This window comes from Phaethon aethereus (assembly GCF_964289735.1).
Source record: "Phaethon aethereus genome assembly, chromosome: 9".
In the NCBI taxonomy this organism is placed as follows: Eukaryota; Metazoa; Chordata; class Aves; order Phaethontiformes; family Phaethontidae; genus Phaethon; species Phaethon aethereus.
This window is the reverse complement of record NC_138585.1, coordinates 14,763,909-14,780,239: the sequence shown is the minus strand read 5'-3', so window position 1 is coordinate 14,780,239 and position 16,331 is coordinate 14,763,909. Positions and strand designations below refer to the sequence as shown.

The window sequence follows — 16,331 nt, the reverse complement described above, 5'->3', positions numbered from 1 at the left end:
AAGGAACAATGGCTGGCACCGCTCTCCCTATAGCTTGCAAATCCGTCCTCCAGCCCCTTCTCATCGCAGGATCTGACATGAGTGAGCACAGCCCAGAGACAGGCTGGGGAAGGAATCTGGCTGTTTTTCACGTGGCTGCAGAGCGTGAACCAGGGAGGGAGGTTATGAGAGCACACCAGAAACAGTCCCTCCATCCCTGTCAAGATGGAAACATTTTTGCCAGCAAATAAACCCTTCAGCTACTGCATCATCCCATGGGAACTGCGGCTTGGCAGTACATGGCTCTGGGGCCATCTCCCACGGCTCCGCCGCAGACCTCAATTTTCTGGGCCTCTTCACAACATCACTTCGATAACGCACGATCAGGCCTGGAGCATCTGGGACACAGGCGCTCTCCTCCCAGCACTCTCCCAACCCGCTGCATGTCTGCGTACCCCCAATGTGGTGGGGCTCAGCAGTGACGGCGATGCTCAGCCAGCAGGAAAGAATCAGGAGTGACACACTCTCAAAATGCTCATTTATGACAACATAAGTTGCTGAATTTTGTGGGTAGCTGCACCATGCACCAGGAGTTGCTCTGAAGCTGATGGGAGGAAGAGGAGGTGATGCTTCCCCATCCCCCTCTGCCGGGCTCCACCTTACAGCCCTCTGATGCACGTTTTTGTTCATCGTGCGACACAGGATTAATGCACCGTAACTCACTGCACACAGGTGCTGTCGAGGGAAAAATCGCGTGCGGTCACCTGGCACCCCGCGGGCAAGCAGAGCCCAACCCGGGCAACCCCGCGCTACGGATTCGAACGTGGAAGCTGCAATGGCAAACCCTCACGCACGCACACCTACAAATCCCTGCTCTCCCAAACGCAATAGATCACGTTTTCAGGACGCTGCCTGCCTGCTTTTACAGAAGCTCACTAGCAGAAGACAATTACTTGCCAAGGCATTGCTCCAGCAAACAGACTATTTTCCTGATACCTCTGCTTCACCCATTCCTCCCGGCTCCCAGCAGCAGGAGTCCTCCGGGTGCCTGGCCTCGGCGCAGGCAAGGTGCCCTGAGCAGGCAGAGCGCAGCTCAGCGCTCGCTCCAACACGTCTCCTCCCTGGCCTTTGCCCTCCCTCCAGCTCCGCTCGGTGGGAAAGGCGTAAGCTGAGGCTCACAGAGGCTGCTGTCTCCGGGCCGGGACTCCCAGAGCAGGCAAAGGCTGATATCAGTTTCGTGGGAGACCAAGCCGGAGCCAGCAGCTGGAGCCTGCTGCAAGCAGCACCAAACCCCAAGCGGCCTGGAGTTTGGTCATTAACAGGCAGCTTGGACAAACATCATTATAATCTGGTCTACGCTTAATAATCAGTACAGCCGTTGATAATGAGCTGGAGAAATTGCCCCATTCAGAGCCTGAGGCCAGGGAGAACACTGGACCTGCTGTTTGATCCCAGTGCGCCACAGCTAAGTCCAGACACTTGCTATGAAGCCAATGGCACAGCTTCCTGCTGGTGGCCGCTTCCCCAGACAGGGTGCTGCTTATTCACCTGCAACAGACGGCCCTGCTTCCCCCCACCATCCACAGCCGCGTCCCCCCGACGTGCTCCTGCGCAGCTCGCAGCTCGGGGAGATCCCGCGCAGAGGCGGTGTCTATCAGACAGCAGCCTGCAATGATTGCCTCTTCCATGAGGCAGCCCAGCGTCTACAACATCCCATGGCAAGAAGCTCCACGGATCACCGCACCTGTGTGAACAACCACTGCATGCTCTGTTTTAAACCCACCTCTCACCGCCTTTGATGCCCCCCAGTTCTTGTACAAACATCTGCCTCGCAGGGTGGCTTCACGGACAGCACCGTAGCCCCCTCGGCCAGCCCCCTCCCAGACCGGAGGGTCCAAGTCAGCCAGGTTCATCCCGTACACAAGCCACTGCTCTTCTCTGAATCTCTTCCATGTTTTTCCCAACACATCCAGTTGGTACACCACAAATTTCAGCAGTGCATAACAATCAGTCTGTTTTGTTCTCCTTCCTTGTAGCTCCTTGTCTTTATTTAGCCACACAGAGACTTACCCACTCCTCCCCTGCTGCTAGGCTCCCTTACAAGCCCTTGATGAATAACCTTATCCAACGCACCTGGAGATCAAGCTCCTAAGTGTTCAGTCAGCAAGTCCCTAGTTGTGTCTTCACAGTAGAGTGCTACCCAGCTCCTACTTCTCTTATCTATCGTCTCTTATAAGCACTGCAACCACTGGTCTTAATAATTTAGTTGTATCTCACCCCACCAGTTTCGACAGTGATAACTATGTCAAGTATTTCCTCATTAAATATTTTCTCCCAAATGTTTTCCAACACATCCACTTTCTTACCCCAGTTCCTAACAACAGAATAAACCAGACAGGGAATTGGCTCTCTTCCCCTTCTTGGTCCCATGCTTTCCAAGTATTTAAAACAGGCTGAGAGTGAGCCGAACAGCATTTCCCTCTCTCCCCGGCTGTTAGCTAGACACTTTCTGATGGCTCTCGCTGCCTGCTCAGAGAGTCTTCTACGGGCACATGGGTCACCTCTGGGATGCCCCAGGCATCAAAGCAGAAGAGAGGCTGGGCAGGAGGAGGAACCATCCTGTTGAGCTGCTTTCCTGGAGATCTCCAAGCCTAATTTTATACGTATGTTTGTAAGAGATCCTGTTAGCGGAATTAAACGTTGCAGTCACACCCCATCCTGCTCTGCACTCTTCCCTCCACCACCCCTGTGCAGACACGGAGCCACGCTAGCAGAAGCGAGGGGTCCATCCTCGCTGGCACAACCTCTCCAGGCAGACATCCCAGCCGTGGCTCTGCTCAGGTGCATCCCGCCAGCTCTGGGGGAGCAGAGCTGCGTTCCTCTCCCTGCCCACCCAGAGAGGTACCGGGATTAAGGAGTTAGTGCTTCACTAGCACCTAGAAGATGCGGCATGCTGCAGGAGGGCTAACCTCATGCATGGAAGAGCCCGGGGCCCTTTGCACCCCGTGCTCATCTCCCACCCTTTGTCAGGGCTTCTGCCTTCATGCTGGGTCGGTCAGTGGGAGAGAAACCCCAAGAGCCCCCCGACGTGCTGCCAGGCAGGGAGGAGGACCACCCCTCAGGAACACTGCCAGCTGTTCGTACCGGCCAGGAAAGCCTGCTGCCTCCAGTTTGTCAAGTACCATCTTCAGTCAACTTCTGCTAACTACCCTCGCTCCACACAAGGCACATTACCTCCAGCCAGGCTTCAGAGACTTCCCTGAGCCAAAGGACTCCACTCCTCTGTCCGAGTTGGCAGAGATAAGCCACAAAGCTGCTTCTCCGTTCTGTCCCATTTTCCCTCTGCTCCTTCTCTTCTCCCACAGGGCCATCCTGCTGCAGCAAGGTCAGCAAAACCAATGGAGTCAAACACCAAACTGCAGTTTTCAAAGCTCTGCCCGAGCTGCTGGATGCTGACATCTGTCCCTCAACCCACCAGCTGCTGAGGACACGCAGTTGCTAAATTAAGTCCCCCTGAAAATCACCTTACGTGGGCCAGGGACAGGGGCCAAGAATTCCCTAGGGAGCCCACAGTTTCCCCTGGCTGCTCCTCTGCCATCCCATCTCCTCTTCCCCTCGCCACGGCACCAGGAGCCTGTCCTGTGATCTTGCCTGCCGGCAGACCTGCCCAGACATTGCTCCTCCATGTATCTGTAAGGAAGGTGATAAAAAGCTTTCCGGGACCTCTGAAATCACACGACTAAAACAACAAGCAATTACAGGGATCGAAGCCAGTCGCGAAGTGAGAGGCCACCTCTGGATAAGCATACTGAGAAAGAAAGTAAACTGGCCTGAGTCCTTGTCCTCCCTTCCCCTCCTAGAACTGCTCTGCCGGTCCCAAGACCATTTCATGCTGGCATCATCCTCATCCTGGCAGCGCCTCCTAAGCCTGAACCCTGCTCGTCCTCTCTCTGTGTAACTTTCCCATCACTTCTCCCTTGCAAAACCCTTGCGATACATCAAGCCCTCCTCCAGCTCCTCAGGGCTGGCCACACCGCATTAAAACAGGATTTATGAGCCTGAAGCACAGACAAGAGTTATGCAGTCTGCACTTCTGCACGCTGCATACCACGTCCCTAGCTGGTTTAAATCAGATTAACTCCGCTGATGTAAGACATTTAAGGCAAGAGAGTTCCATGATTTACACCAGCTAAGAAGCTGTTATATTATAGTTTGGCAGCTGCAGGTTTTTGGGCAAGGATCCCAAGCAGCAGTGTAAAACAGAACAGCTGAGTGGCAAAACCCATTTATTTTCAGTGCAATATGCACGCAGCCAGCACGTGTTCCACCAAAGTCTTCTTTTAAAAAGCAAAACCCAATCCTGGTGTTCAGTGGTGAGTGCCATCAGTCTGCAAAGTCAGCGCTCCATCACAACCCCAAGGCTTCAAACAAATTACTACGTCATGATACTATGGAAATGCTTTCCTTCAAAAAATGATAAATTTGGGAAACTAAAACCAGGCAATTTTAATGCAAAGGTCGTTAGCTATTGGAAAAAACCTATAGACCGATTAATATATATGCAAACAAACACACAAGTGAATTTAATATTCAGATCATAGCCTGCATTTCTGCTGGAGGATGCTTAAGCTTCCAATCAAATCTGGCTTCCACAAAAAACTGGTGCTAACACTATGGAGCCAGATATGCCTGCAGAGGTGCACAAGAAGATGCAGCGTTCAGGGCAAGTAAAACGGCACGGAAATGCACCAGGAGAAATGCTAATACTGCCTGAAAAAGAGGCTTTGTCCTCTCTCCTCCACCTTAGCAAACGACTTCTTCACGCCAGGAGTGGCTGGCTTGTCAGAGCCAGGAGAGCGGCAGGAGCCCGGTGCCATTCCCACACCACCCGCAAACCTGCAAGCAGGCAGCAGAGCTGCAGCCTTCCCTGCTGCCTCCGGTCCGGCGTCGTCTGCGCGTCGGGAAGCAGGGAAGGGGCCAGGGGGCCCCGCCAGCCCCATAAATCACCAGGCACCCAGCGCAGTAAATCTGACCTCCCTTGCAAGGGAAATATAAATCAGCTTTACTAGCAGCTTCTGAAATAAAAACTAAGCTCATGAAACTGTAAAAATGCCTCTTTAAACATCCTGTGCCCTGAACAGACCATTGAAAACCCCGTCAGGCTGAGGGAGAGTAAACAAGCTTTCCAGGAGATGAGACAACCGGCAGGTTGATGAACTGAGAAAAGGCATTTCAGACTGAGCAGCTTCTTGCTGGCAGGCGGCACGACACGGATATCTTTAGCACATGGTAAAGACAGGGTAGGGAATCGCGATGAGTGAATTAGCCAGCATTAATACCGTCATTTGTATTCAGCATACTTCAAAGCACTCGCAATGCAGACATCACCAGACACGCAAAAAAATTACCCAAGTCTAATGGAAAGCAAAGTACAGCACATTTGCTGGAGCCCACAGAGTAATGATTGGCAGGGGGTTGGACGGGACCCTCAGGGCTGCCTTGCCCCACAGCCCCCAGGGGTGACTAAGTAGGTCACCTCCCTGCCTGCTCTTCCCTAACGCCTGCCTACACAAATTAAACACCACTGCCCCACCACTTAGCGAGCTAGCATGGGACGGCTGTGCCCCCCAGACAGGGGCATGTCCAGAGGAAGCCTCACAAGCCAGCGCAGAGGCAGGAGCTACTCAGCAGAGCCAAACTGGGACAGGGCTCAGCAGGGGCACAGGGCAGTCACACCCAGGCACGTCCCAGCAAAAGCAAGACCACCTGAGATCCATGGTGAGAAGTCTGCAGGAATATTACTGCTGGGTAGAGGCTCCAGATACTGAGGAAGCTGCCAGTGCCAGTGGTGCTAGCCATGGGAACAGCTATTTCAGCAACACACACGTGTGGGAACAGGCCACCACCGTGTGCCATCCACAAGCACCTTCGAGAGGCTGGTCACCTCTCCTCCCGGGGCAGGTGTATGGCCAGGCAGGACCCTGGGGCTCTCTGCCGCCACTGCCACCCACACCCTGCTGTGGCACAGGGAGGACACACAGCCAGCGGCTGGCCCAGGAGAGGATGTTGCGCTGACCGATGCGTCAGGCCAGCAGGGAGAGCCCAGGGACCAACACTGGGAAGGGACAGGCAGGGCTGGGGGAGCTCCGAGGAAGGGGTTCAGAGCCCAGGGATGCAATATGCTCTTCGTGTGACCAGTCCAAGGCTAGAGAGCACGCCAGTCCTGGGAGAAGCACCCATGTGCAGCCAGGGAAGGAAAACATGGCATCAACGGAGCCAAGCCCTCTTTGCCAGCTGCCTTGTTTTCCTGCAGATTTATTGTTATTCCCACACTCAATAACAGCAGAGCAAAGGCACAATAAGGAAACTTAAGTGATCAGTGGCTGCTAATCAGCAAAGCTTTCCAAAAGCTCACCGAAGCCAAGAGGAAAGGCTCGACAACTGCTCTCTGCCGATGTTTGCTAGCACATAGCCAAGCAGCCGTGCCATGAACACAAGGCACCTCTTTCTGCTGACACCCCACGGGGAAGGGGGCTGTAGACACATACACACAGAGGCACGCTTGCTCCTGTGTCACCTCTCCCACCGTCCCAGGGTGCGAGGGCAGGGCCAGCTGGCACATGGCATGGATAACCTCCTGCCATCCCCACCAGCAGGGACCTGGATGTGAGCGGTCTTGGGCCAAAGGGTCCATCACTGCAGGAAGAAGCAGAAGCCCAGGAGCTGACCCCAAAAGATTGTAACTTTCTTTGCATTTCAAATAGCAATGGGTAACATCTTGGTGCAGAAGAAAAAGAGAGCCTGTGCTGCCGGAGGCGGCTGCTGCGGCAGCTCAGCGCAGGCTTACCTTTGGGCATGATGCGATGCATTGCAACCGACAAGAAGAAGATCGAGTCGCTGTAGTAGGTCCCTGATCCAGCGCTGAAGTGTTTCTGCATGGCTTCGACGATTGGAAACAGCTTTTCTGTCAGCTCATTCACATCATGGACTATTACCTAGGAGAGACACGAGAAACGCCGCTCAGCCGCCGTCTCTGGGGACTGGCCCAGCGCTGGCAGCCTTTGCTCAGCCTGCACCGGCACGGGGCCCAGGGAAGATTGTTGAAGCACAAATACTGCTGGATGGCACCACAGCGGCACAAAGGGGCTCGACTGCCCTGGCCCCTGCACACACCCCTGCCGCGAGAGCCAGCTAAGGGGTCAGGGAAAGGAGGGAAGGATTTTTATGACCATTTCATAAACGTGAGACAGGCTGAGAGAGACTCAAATCCCCTCATACAATCAAGTCTGTTCAATGTTTTTGTTGTTTTTTTTCCCTTCTGGTCTGTTACCACTGCCTAATGCAACCACATATCTGGTCTCCCATATGGAGTCCATCAGAAGAGGTGATGGTTCGCTCCAGGCTCTGGCATCCTGCTGTTTTGAGGCAAGCCAGACCACGTCACTTACCCTGAGGACCAAGACTTGCTCCCTGCTACAGAGGCAGGCTGCGACAGGGCCAGGGACGCAGCCCGGATTTCCTGAACCTCAGCCCGGCATGGAGGCAAGCTCTGCAGCACGTCCTGCCGGGGCTGGAGGGGGAAAGGGATGACAGGCCACAGCATGCTGACAAAAATCCAAACATCAGGAGTTACAGCAGAGCTGAGCATCTTCTCTAGATGGATCTCAGCCCGCTTGTGGTGGAGCCTTGCTCGCGCTCAGCCAGCAATGCTCTGTAGTCCTCAGCCCTGCTGGAGTCCCTGCACCAGCGCCAGCCCTGGCACCCCCGCGCAGGTCGTGCTATGGGCCAGAAACAGGAGCAACTGCAAATGTACCTTGTCAGGTACTGAAATTTTACAAGCTTATAATGAATTTTGGTCGAAGTCTGACGAACAGGAACTGTCACGCAGCCTGATGCTCGTTACACACACAGAAGGACACAAGATAACAGGAGGGATTTTCAGGGTAATTAAGAGCGATGGGGGGACACGACCCTGGTGCGGATAAGGGGGAGTGCAGGAACTTGAGTGTGGAGACTTGAGGTCGTGCCGCCTTCTTCAGGCCAGGGAAAGCAGGAAGAGCCCAGCAGGAACCAAAGGCCAGCGAGGACACAAGGTGATGGGCCCATCCTGACCCCCGGCACGGCAGCTGAGCCCACGGTGGGGTACCGCTGGAGGACAGTCACAGCAGAGTTCCCATGGCCCCCTCCTGGGGAAGGTACCCCAAGCACTCGCCCTTGGCCACTGGCCCTTGCCGTCAGCCAGGCACTGTATGAGAGCCCTCACACAGGCTCCGTGGCCAGCACGGCCCTCGGCGGGGCGGCCACGCTGCTGGCGTCCCGGCTGCTGGGCTCGGGGCCAAGCGCCTGCAGGAGGACGGCAGGAAAAACACAGAACAACATGTACCAGGGAAGTGCATTGGGAGAGCTCATCAGCAGCCACACCTGGCTTTGGAAAGCACAGCATATTCCCCGAGACACCGCAGGGAAGGCAGCTCCGTTACCGGTAACGTTACGGTAGCATCTCGCCCCAGCCCTGCCCAGCTGCGCGGCTGTCTTTGCCATCGCGGTTAGCACCGGCAGTGCTGCGGGAACAGGCGGGAGAGCGGCACGGCTGCCGGGAGCAGAGCAGGAGCACCAAGCGCTGCTGCCGGCCCCGATCCCAGGTGATCAAACATAGCAAAACACCACTAGTCTCCAGGTGCAAAGGCACTGACCGGCTGTGCATGGAGCTGAGCACCACCAGCAGCACCAGTGCGATGCATTGCTCTCCCAGCCCAGCTTGGGGGGGGTGGCTTCAGGGTCTGTCCGGACTGGAGAAGCATGGAGGAAGAACACAGCACCACCTGTAACCACCCCTCTGCCTCCAGTAAAGGCAGCCTGAGGTCTGCACAGCACATAGGAAACAGCTGAACGGTGTGGGGGGGGGGAAGTCAAACCAATTCCAGTCACCTCTGAAATAAGTAGAGTGCCAAACACCAGTGGGCAAAAATCATGGGAAAAATACTCCTGAAACTCCAGACGCAGCATTATCCACCTTCCCTTCCCTCCCAAAGAAAACAGGAAAATGTATGTCTTTTGCACACCCTTTGGTTAGGCACTTCTGCAAAGCAAACTCCTGAGCAGCTGAATCTTCCTCCCGCAGCCACAGGCCGGCCAGCCTCTTCAGGACTGCCAGGGCTTTTCCTCTCCTCGCTGCTGACTTTAGCACAGCTTGTTGATCTGCTGCTAATTTTGTACCGTTATTTATTTGTGTAGCAGCTTTCAGTAAATCCCTGTAGCTAAATCCAACCACGTTTGCTGAGGACATTAAGAAGCGTAAGTTCTAGGGGTTTCCTGTGTAAGCAGAGTTTTATAAATTCACATCCCGCACTGAGAAAAGACCCTTTCAATTGATTCACTAGGAAAAAACAACCTGCATTTTGTTTCTCTCTAACTTTCCCTCCTTCTCGTGCCAGGTATCTTTGCAGCTCTCTTGTAAGTGTGGGGTCATGGCAGCTCAGTTGCATTCACCCCAGCGTGCCTTCGCTCAGCGCCAGACCCACAGAGGAGTCGGTGTTTGGCAGCATCCTCCGCGGGGCTGATCTAAACAAGCAACCAGGAAGAGCAACGAGCAGAGCGTGCAGTTAAGGTTATTCTCGGAGGGGAACGGAATAAATAAGTGATATGAATCAGCGCAAGGAGTCAGAGCACGCAGCTCAGCAGAGTTGCAGGAAGCAGGGCAAGTCGGGGCTCTTTGTAAGCACAAAATTGGCCACCGAGACATGCCCAGGCTTGCTCCCGAGCACTTCCCGCTTGCCAGGAAGCAGGAGAGGCTGCAGAGATCACCCTGCAACCCACGGGACAGGTCACGCTCTCTGCAACTGCGACCATAAAAGCCCTGGTAAAAGCCCAGCAGAACCTCCACAAGCTGGGGCTGGAAGACAAGGTGTGGGCAGGAAGACCAAGCCCTGGCTGGGTACCGGCATGCGGCGAGTCCTTCCTCCATCCCTGCTGCTTGCGGGTGCTTCCTAGCCAACTTCCTCCGTCCCCGTGGCTCTCCACCCCACGCCAAGCAGGCATGCCGGCACCACGTCGCGGAGCAGCAGCTCCATCTGCCGCTCGCCGTCCGCATGCTGCGCTGCCAGCTCCACATCTGGGACGCATCTGTACAGGCACCGTGGGACTGGTGACGCCACGTCACGACTGCCCGTGACTGGGACAGCCCAGGTCTGCCCTGCCCTGCACAGCAAGGAGGGTCCTGTGCTGACGCTGCTCCCATGAACCCCACCACGGTGCATGGAACCCCTGCCCGTCTGCATGCTGCCCTGGCTGGCTGCAGCCAGCTGCTTCAGTCTCAAGGAGATTTTGAAAGTTCCTGAATTTGCTTAGGGAGAGACAAGAGCTGGCTCATGACCTTCGCCAAGGCCTGGGATCCAGGTCAGATTCCTGGGCTTTTCTCTAACAGAGGACCCAACGTATCCCAGCTCTGCTGGGAGGGGAGGGCAAGGACAGCTGCATAACCCACACCTGAATCACATCCTCACGAAGAAAAAGTAAAGTTCAGGGTTTTTATCAATCTTGCCTCGGCAGCTCAAGCTGCCCTCTGAGCACTTTATCAAGCCTTGTCTCTGGGCCTGCTCTAGGAAAACAGCATAAGAACCAGGAGAGTGTTCAGGTGACACCAAGAGAACCAGGAAAAAGGAGAGGTCTCAGGATGGACACGGGTTACTGCGGGAGCTACTTGAGCACCAGGATCAACCATTTTCAACATTTTAGCAGCACCAAAGGTTCAAGTTAGGGTGATGTTTCCTGCTGATAAAGAGAAGGAATGGGGTAGGCTACAGCAAGAATAAAGAGGCGCTGTCACCTGCTGGTGTACCAGAAACTGGCGCAGTGTTAGGTGCAAGGCTGTACACCTGAGGAGCAGGCAACAGCCTCTGCTCTGTACTAGGAACTCTACCTCAAAACAGGTAAGTGGAGAGTGTAAATCAGAAGTGTACTGCCAACCACAGCCTAGCTAATGAAACCAGGATATGTCAGGCTCTGCCAGGAGAGAGGGAAGAAGCTGTCCCACTGAGTAGATCCCAGTAAGATCTCACCTCAGACCTCCAGATCACGCTGTTTGCTTACATCCAGGAAATCAGTACTGGCTCGAGACTTACTGAGCTGTGAGCCAGGCTTTCCTGTGAGTCCACAAGCACCTACAGAGGCCCACCCCACAACAGACACATCACTGCATGCCCCCACTTCATACAACATTCAACACACAAGCCTGTGTTCCCCTGGAGAAGCAATGCTGGCAAGGCTGCCCACAGAGGAATTTGGTTTCTGAGAAGAGCAGATGACATAAGGCAGCCACACACACACAGAGGTGTCTGCGAGGGATCTGCGCACCACGGTGGCCCAGGGGTACCCCACTCCAGGGGACACGGCACCGCAGACCTGAGCCAGGCTGTCCCACCACACACTCACACTGCACTGTCATGGGGCACCCTAGTCCACCCGCTGCGGCTGGGAGGAATCCTCGGGAAGGCAGCTGAGCACTCCCGGCTCTGTGCAGGTTCCCCACCATGGACACGTGACCTGACTGAGCACCAGCACTACTGAAGTGCTGTTTAAGGAAGAGGAGAGGTGGGATTATTTACCAACAAATGGTCTGTATGAACAATGTTAAGGTTACATCTCTACTTATGTCTCAGCAGAGTTCAGCTAATATTAAATACTTGAAAGATGAGAAATAAGAAGTTACAGAAGAAGCAGGGGGCACTTCCAAGCAATACTCTGCAGCAGCACCTCAGGACAGGAGAGTCAGGTTACCTGGAGTCTCTGAACTTAATACTCCTCTGGTTTTCCAAAGCCTGACTTTGCATGAGCTGCACTGACATTTTTGGGAAGCAGAACTGTTTCTCTGGCAGGTAGCAAGATGAACATTTGCACATGGAAGCACTCCAGCCTTTGCGGGCCCTCCATTCCCTGTTTCGAGGGCTGCTAGCAGCAGGGCGACAGCCTTTTCGGATCACATCCCGCAGGACCGCTTGGGAACCATCTACAGAGAAGCACATGTGGCCCGTGTGCTGCGGCGCTGAACCAGGGCCAACAGCAGGGCCCCTGGAAGAGGAGCAGCATTGCTCAGAGCAACTGCTCTTCTCCAGCAGAAGTGGTTTGCCCGAGGGGTTCCCCGGCCACGCAGCCACCCACTCCTGGGTGAGACAAATCACGGAGCTGCGCCAGGACCCCTCCCAGCAGGCAGCAGCGGGGAGCGCAGGGCCTCAGCTCGCACAGAACAAGCCCTTCGAAACACTCGCGAGGCTGGGGAAGAGACACCGCCTTCTCCAGCGCAGATGGGAAGCAAACCCCCGCTGCAGGGAGCTAGAGCAAGGGCTGTCTTTCGCTGGACTGCTGCTGCCTTCCTCCTACGGGACGCCTGGAGTTACTCGGAAAGCCCGCGTGCTTCCTTTGTAGCGCTGGGCGGGCAGGGGCCGGCGGGTGGGCAGGCCGGCCGGCCGGCCGGGCAGTAGGCCAGAGCCCCGAGGACGCTCCGGCAGCCACGCCCCCGCCAGCTGAAGCGCCCCCGCGCAACGGCCAGGGCGGCCGAGCTCCGCCCCGCGCCCACGCCCACCGCCGCGCGGGCGCCCGCTCCCCCTCGCGCCCCGCGGCCGCACCTGGTGGCGGAAGGCGGCGCCGCGCAGCAGGTCCCGCAGCAGGCCGAGGCCGATGTCCCGACTGGCGCCCTCGGTGACGAGGTGGAGGTGCAGCGCGTCCCCGACGCCCAGCCGGCCGTGCCGCAGCAGGGAGCGCAGCGCCGCCTGCCCCTTGGCGCGCAGCGCCGGGCTCCGCTCCGCCTTGGTGAACATCATCAGGAGGTGCAGGTCGCGCCCCCCCCGCGCCGCCGCGTCCCCGCCGCCGCGCTGGGGGTGGCGGTGGGCCGGAGCCGGCGGCGTGGCGCGGAGGCGGCGGGTGGCGCTGGAGAAGGTCTCGCCGCCGCCGCCCAGGTAGTAGAAGGCGCAGACGGCCAGGGCGGCGGCCAGCGCCAGGGCGCAGGGCTGCGAGCGCGCCCAGCCCCAGCCGCGCGCCCGGCCCGCGCGGCCCATCGCCGCCGCCATGCCGGGGGCGGGGCCGCCGCGCCGCCCGCCCCGCGCCCGCCCCAGGGAGAGGCCGCGGGCAGCGTACAAAGGTTTAATGGGGTACAGTATGTACAGGCCGTGCTGCACGCGCAGCCACCGCGGTAGTAACGCGTTTCTCATTTACAATGACAGACTACAGAGAACGGCATTCCAGGTATAGATACAGAGTGTACAGGCTTGATAAACGCGAACGGGGCTAATTATACATTCTTTACAGTTAGACCTTAAGGGAGGGAAGAGCTCACAGGAGAAGAGCTTTTTTTACTGCTGGAATGCTTAAAAAAGACCAAGTACAGAGGGACACATGGATAAAGAAAAAAAAACAGTTCACAGAAAAAACCCCACACCTCTGCTTGAGGAAATTATGATGTCTAAACCATTTCTATCAAAACATGGAAAATGTGAGATACTGACAGAAGAGCAAGTGGAATTTTTTTCCTCCTTTATCATCTCCTTCCATGGGAAGAGAAACAAGAAAATACTGTATGCAGAGAGATAAAGCAAGCGCATGAAAGGCGATATACCAAAGTGGTACAGTCATCCTTTTCCCCGGTATTGCCTTTCTGGAGGTGTCGCTGTTTTAAAAATGTGCTTTTGTGCAAGCAAGACAGCGAGCCTTTTTGGCTTTCAGGCTGCACAAACAAGTGGCATAAACTCCCACTCAGGAAAAAAGTGTTCATCTGTGAATGGGCAGAAAGGCTAGGTTGCAAAACTGACTCTCAAAAATAGTTTGTGTATTAAATCATCGTTTGACAGTGTAAAAATATTACACTGTCCTTGGTAAGTAGACATTATTTCTAATTCTATCAAATGGTCCTGTTTATATTCACTGTGTCATTTGAGATTTTCATGATCAAAATGCAGATTCTAAAATAGATGGCTGCAGAGAAGCACCAAAGTCCTGGAAACATTACAGCCAAACCCTATGCTTACTCTAGTTCTCACCTTTCTTCTTTAGTGCTACAAAGTTTTTCCTCTATCCCGAACTCTAGTAATTTGGACAACATGTGTGTACTGATGTCATACTGCGACACAAGAGAAACTTCCTCTTATATGGGGATTTGCTGACAGCAGCTGGAAGGTCTGGTTGCATTTTCTAAAACTATTTCAGCTCTGTATATAAACAGGTAAAAATATAAACCCCCCCAGAGTGAAAAATACAGTATTAATACAGGATCCTTTAACACACTAACATTAGATGCCATGAAGGATACAATCCAAAGCTTCTGAAGTCAGTGGAAAGACTGCCACTGATTTCAGGGAGTTCTTGGATTAGATCCTAATTGGCAAGGAGGCTGAAGTCTACAATGTTCTAACGAGCTACTGACACACACATTCAGATTGCAATACATGCAGCTTGTGAAAGCAAAGACAGACTTCTACCATCTACTGCCTTCACCCAAATTTGCAGGAACAAATTCTAGCATGTCTAATAATTCAGTGGCATGATTCAGTATGTTAATTCAAAAATTTAAGTTTATGTTAATGTCACTACAGTGCATATAAATATGAAAACTTATAAACAATCAAAACAATACAGACCGGTAAGGAGACACCACATATACCATTTTAATCAACACGCAACGTAAGTAAATTACACCTCTGAAATCCAGATGCATTAGAATGTATGTTGAGCTCCTTGACATTTGCCTTTCCAAGAGACTTTTGGAACACATGATCTAGCTCTGGCTAGGAAAAATATTATAAAAATCTTTCAGTGGGCTATCTAGTAAATCACTAGAAATCCATGTGAAAGATTATTTTAAACTGTGTTAGGAATCTACTGCTTTGTACCCCACTGATTAAGACCTGTTGTATTTCATACCTATGGAGAAACATCAACAGGAATTGAAGCTTTCCATTATCTGGTACAGAGTAAAAGATGTTAACCCACAATGGAGCCTTGTTATACTCAGATTCATACTGTAATAAAAGTGGAAGTTTCCTAATATTACTGAGCAGAAGATTAGCACTTGGTGCAGAACTCGATATGGAAATCCCTATTTTCAGAGTACTTGAGATAATCCTACTTTCATACTTTGTATTACTGAGGGATGAATCTTGCGAGTTAGAGGTCCTGGAGCACCGAGCCTGCTAGTGTCTGGTAGGACTAAGCCCTCAATACATTTCATGTCCCTTAATGGCATATTAATACGTTGCTTATCGGCAAAAATGAACACATGTATTGCACGTGACCTGAAAAAAAGCTTCAATTAAATGCAGTTTACACTGGACATCCTAGCGTACCTAAAAGGATTGGGGAACAAGGCTGCAGGATTAGAAGTGACATACCTAGTCCCTAAAGCATTAAAACTCCAGAGCTCCTGAAGGGGGTAACAAAAGCTGTGGATCAGGCATGTCCCTTAACATAAATAGGCTGACACTGCTGCCCAGACAGATGAGAGTTGGGACTGCAGCAAAAATGGAGCTACTGGGAAAAAATTTTTTTTGTCTACAGGAAGTCATCATGCAAAATTTGTCACAGATTTTTGCAGCTAGGAAGGAAAATACCAGTGGAGATTTGAAGTAAGTCTCAGACATTTTTCCAGCAGCGTGGACTGAGATAGCAATTATGCCATAAGACTTTAGGTAGCTTTACATTACAGCCAATCACACTATATACTGCCTGTCATGTAGGCTGCAAAAGAGAAATCTTTAGAAAAACCTATGTCTAAAGTGTATACTATACATAGCCATATCTTACATTGTCCCATGTGTACACTGGGAATTTTTACTTTCTCTAAGATCTACTAAAACATTCACTGCTGTTAAATACTGCAGATTAGGAAGTATATTATCATTTCATAGATAGCTATTTAAAAACCAACTTACTAGAAATTACTGCTTACAGGTGATATTCTTAAGTTTCTTATTATTCAGACTAAATGCACTCTTTAAATGGGCAGAATCTGCTTTTCCTAGCATAATTAGACCACACACGAAGCAAGTACTCTTCTGTAAGATTCTTCTGCTTGGAAAAACAATCTACCAGACACTTCTAAAATGTTATTAGCTTTGCAGCAATAATCATCCACATTTGATGCACTATTACATATTTGATGCAAAATGATAAATATTTGAAATACCTCATTAAAATTTATCATGCCAGAAAGCTTAGTTTTACCATAGTTTACAGAAATTTTTTACCCAATTTTGCTCACCTTAGCCATCTTGGAGAAAAGCCAATTAATTTCCTAAATACATTTAAACAGCAGGTTAGCATAAAGCCACGGCTATTAGGATTGTTTAAAAACTCACATTGATACCATG

General features: G+C 52.8%; 1 protein-coding gene across 1 annotated transcript in view; it reads right to left on the bottom strand.

The window, feature by feature from the left end:
* The window catches only part of XXYLT1 (xyloside xylosyltransferase 1), a gene marked incomplete at both ends in the record, with an annotated part of 35,409 nt that extends 22,369 nt beyond the window's left edge, over positions 1–13,040 (bottom strand). Inside the window, 2 exons of the mRNA XM_082003456.1 lie at positions 6,827–6,974; positions 12,600–13,040. Of these exons, the coding sequence (XP_081859582.1) occupies positions 6,827–6,974; positions 12,600–13,040 (589 nt within the window). The remainder of the gene's footprint in view (positions 1–6,826; positions 6,975–12,599) is intronic.
* Positions 13,041–16,331: the final 3,291 nt, after the last annotated feature.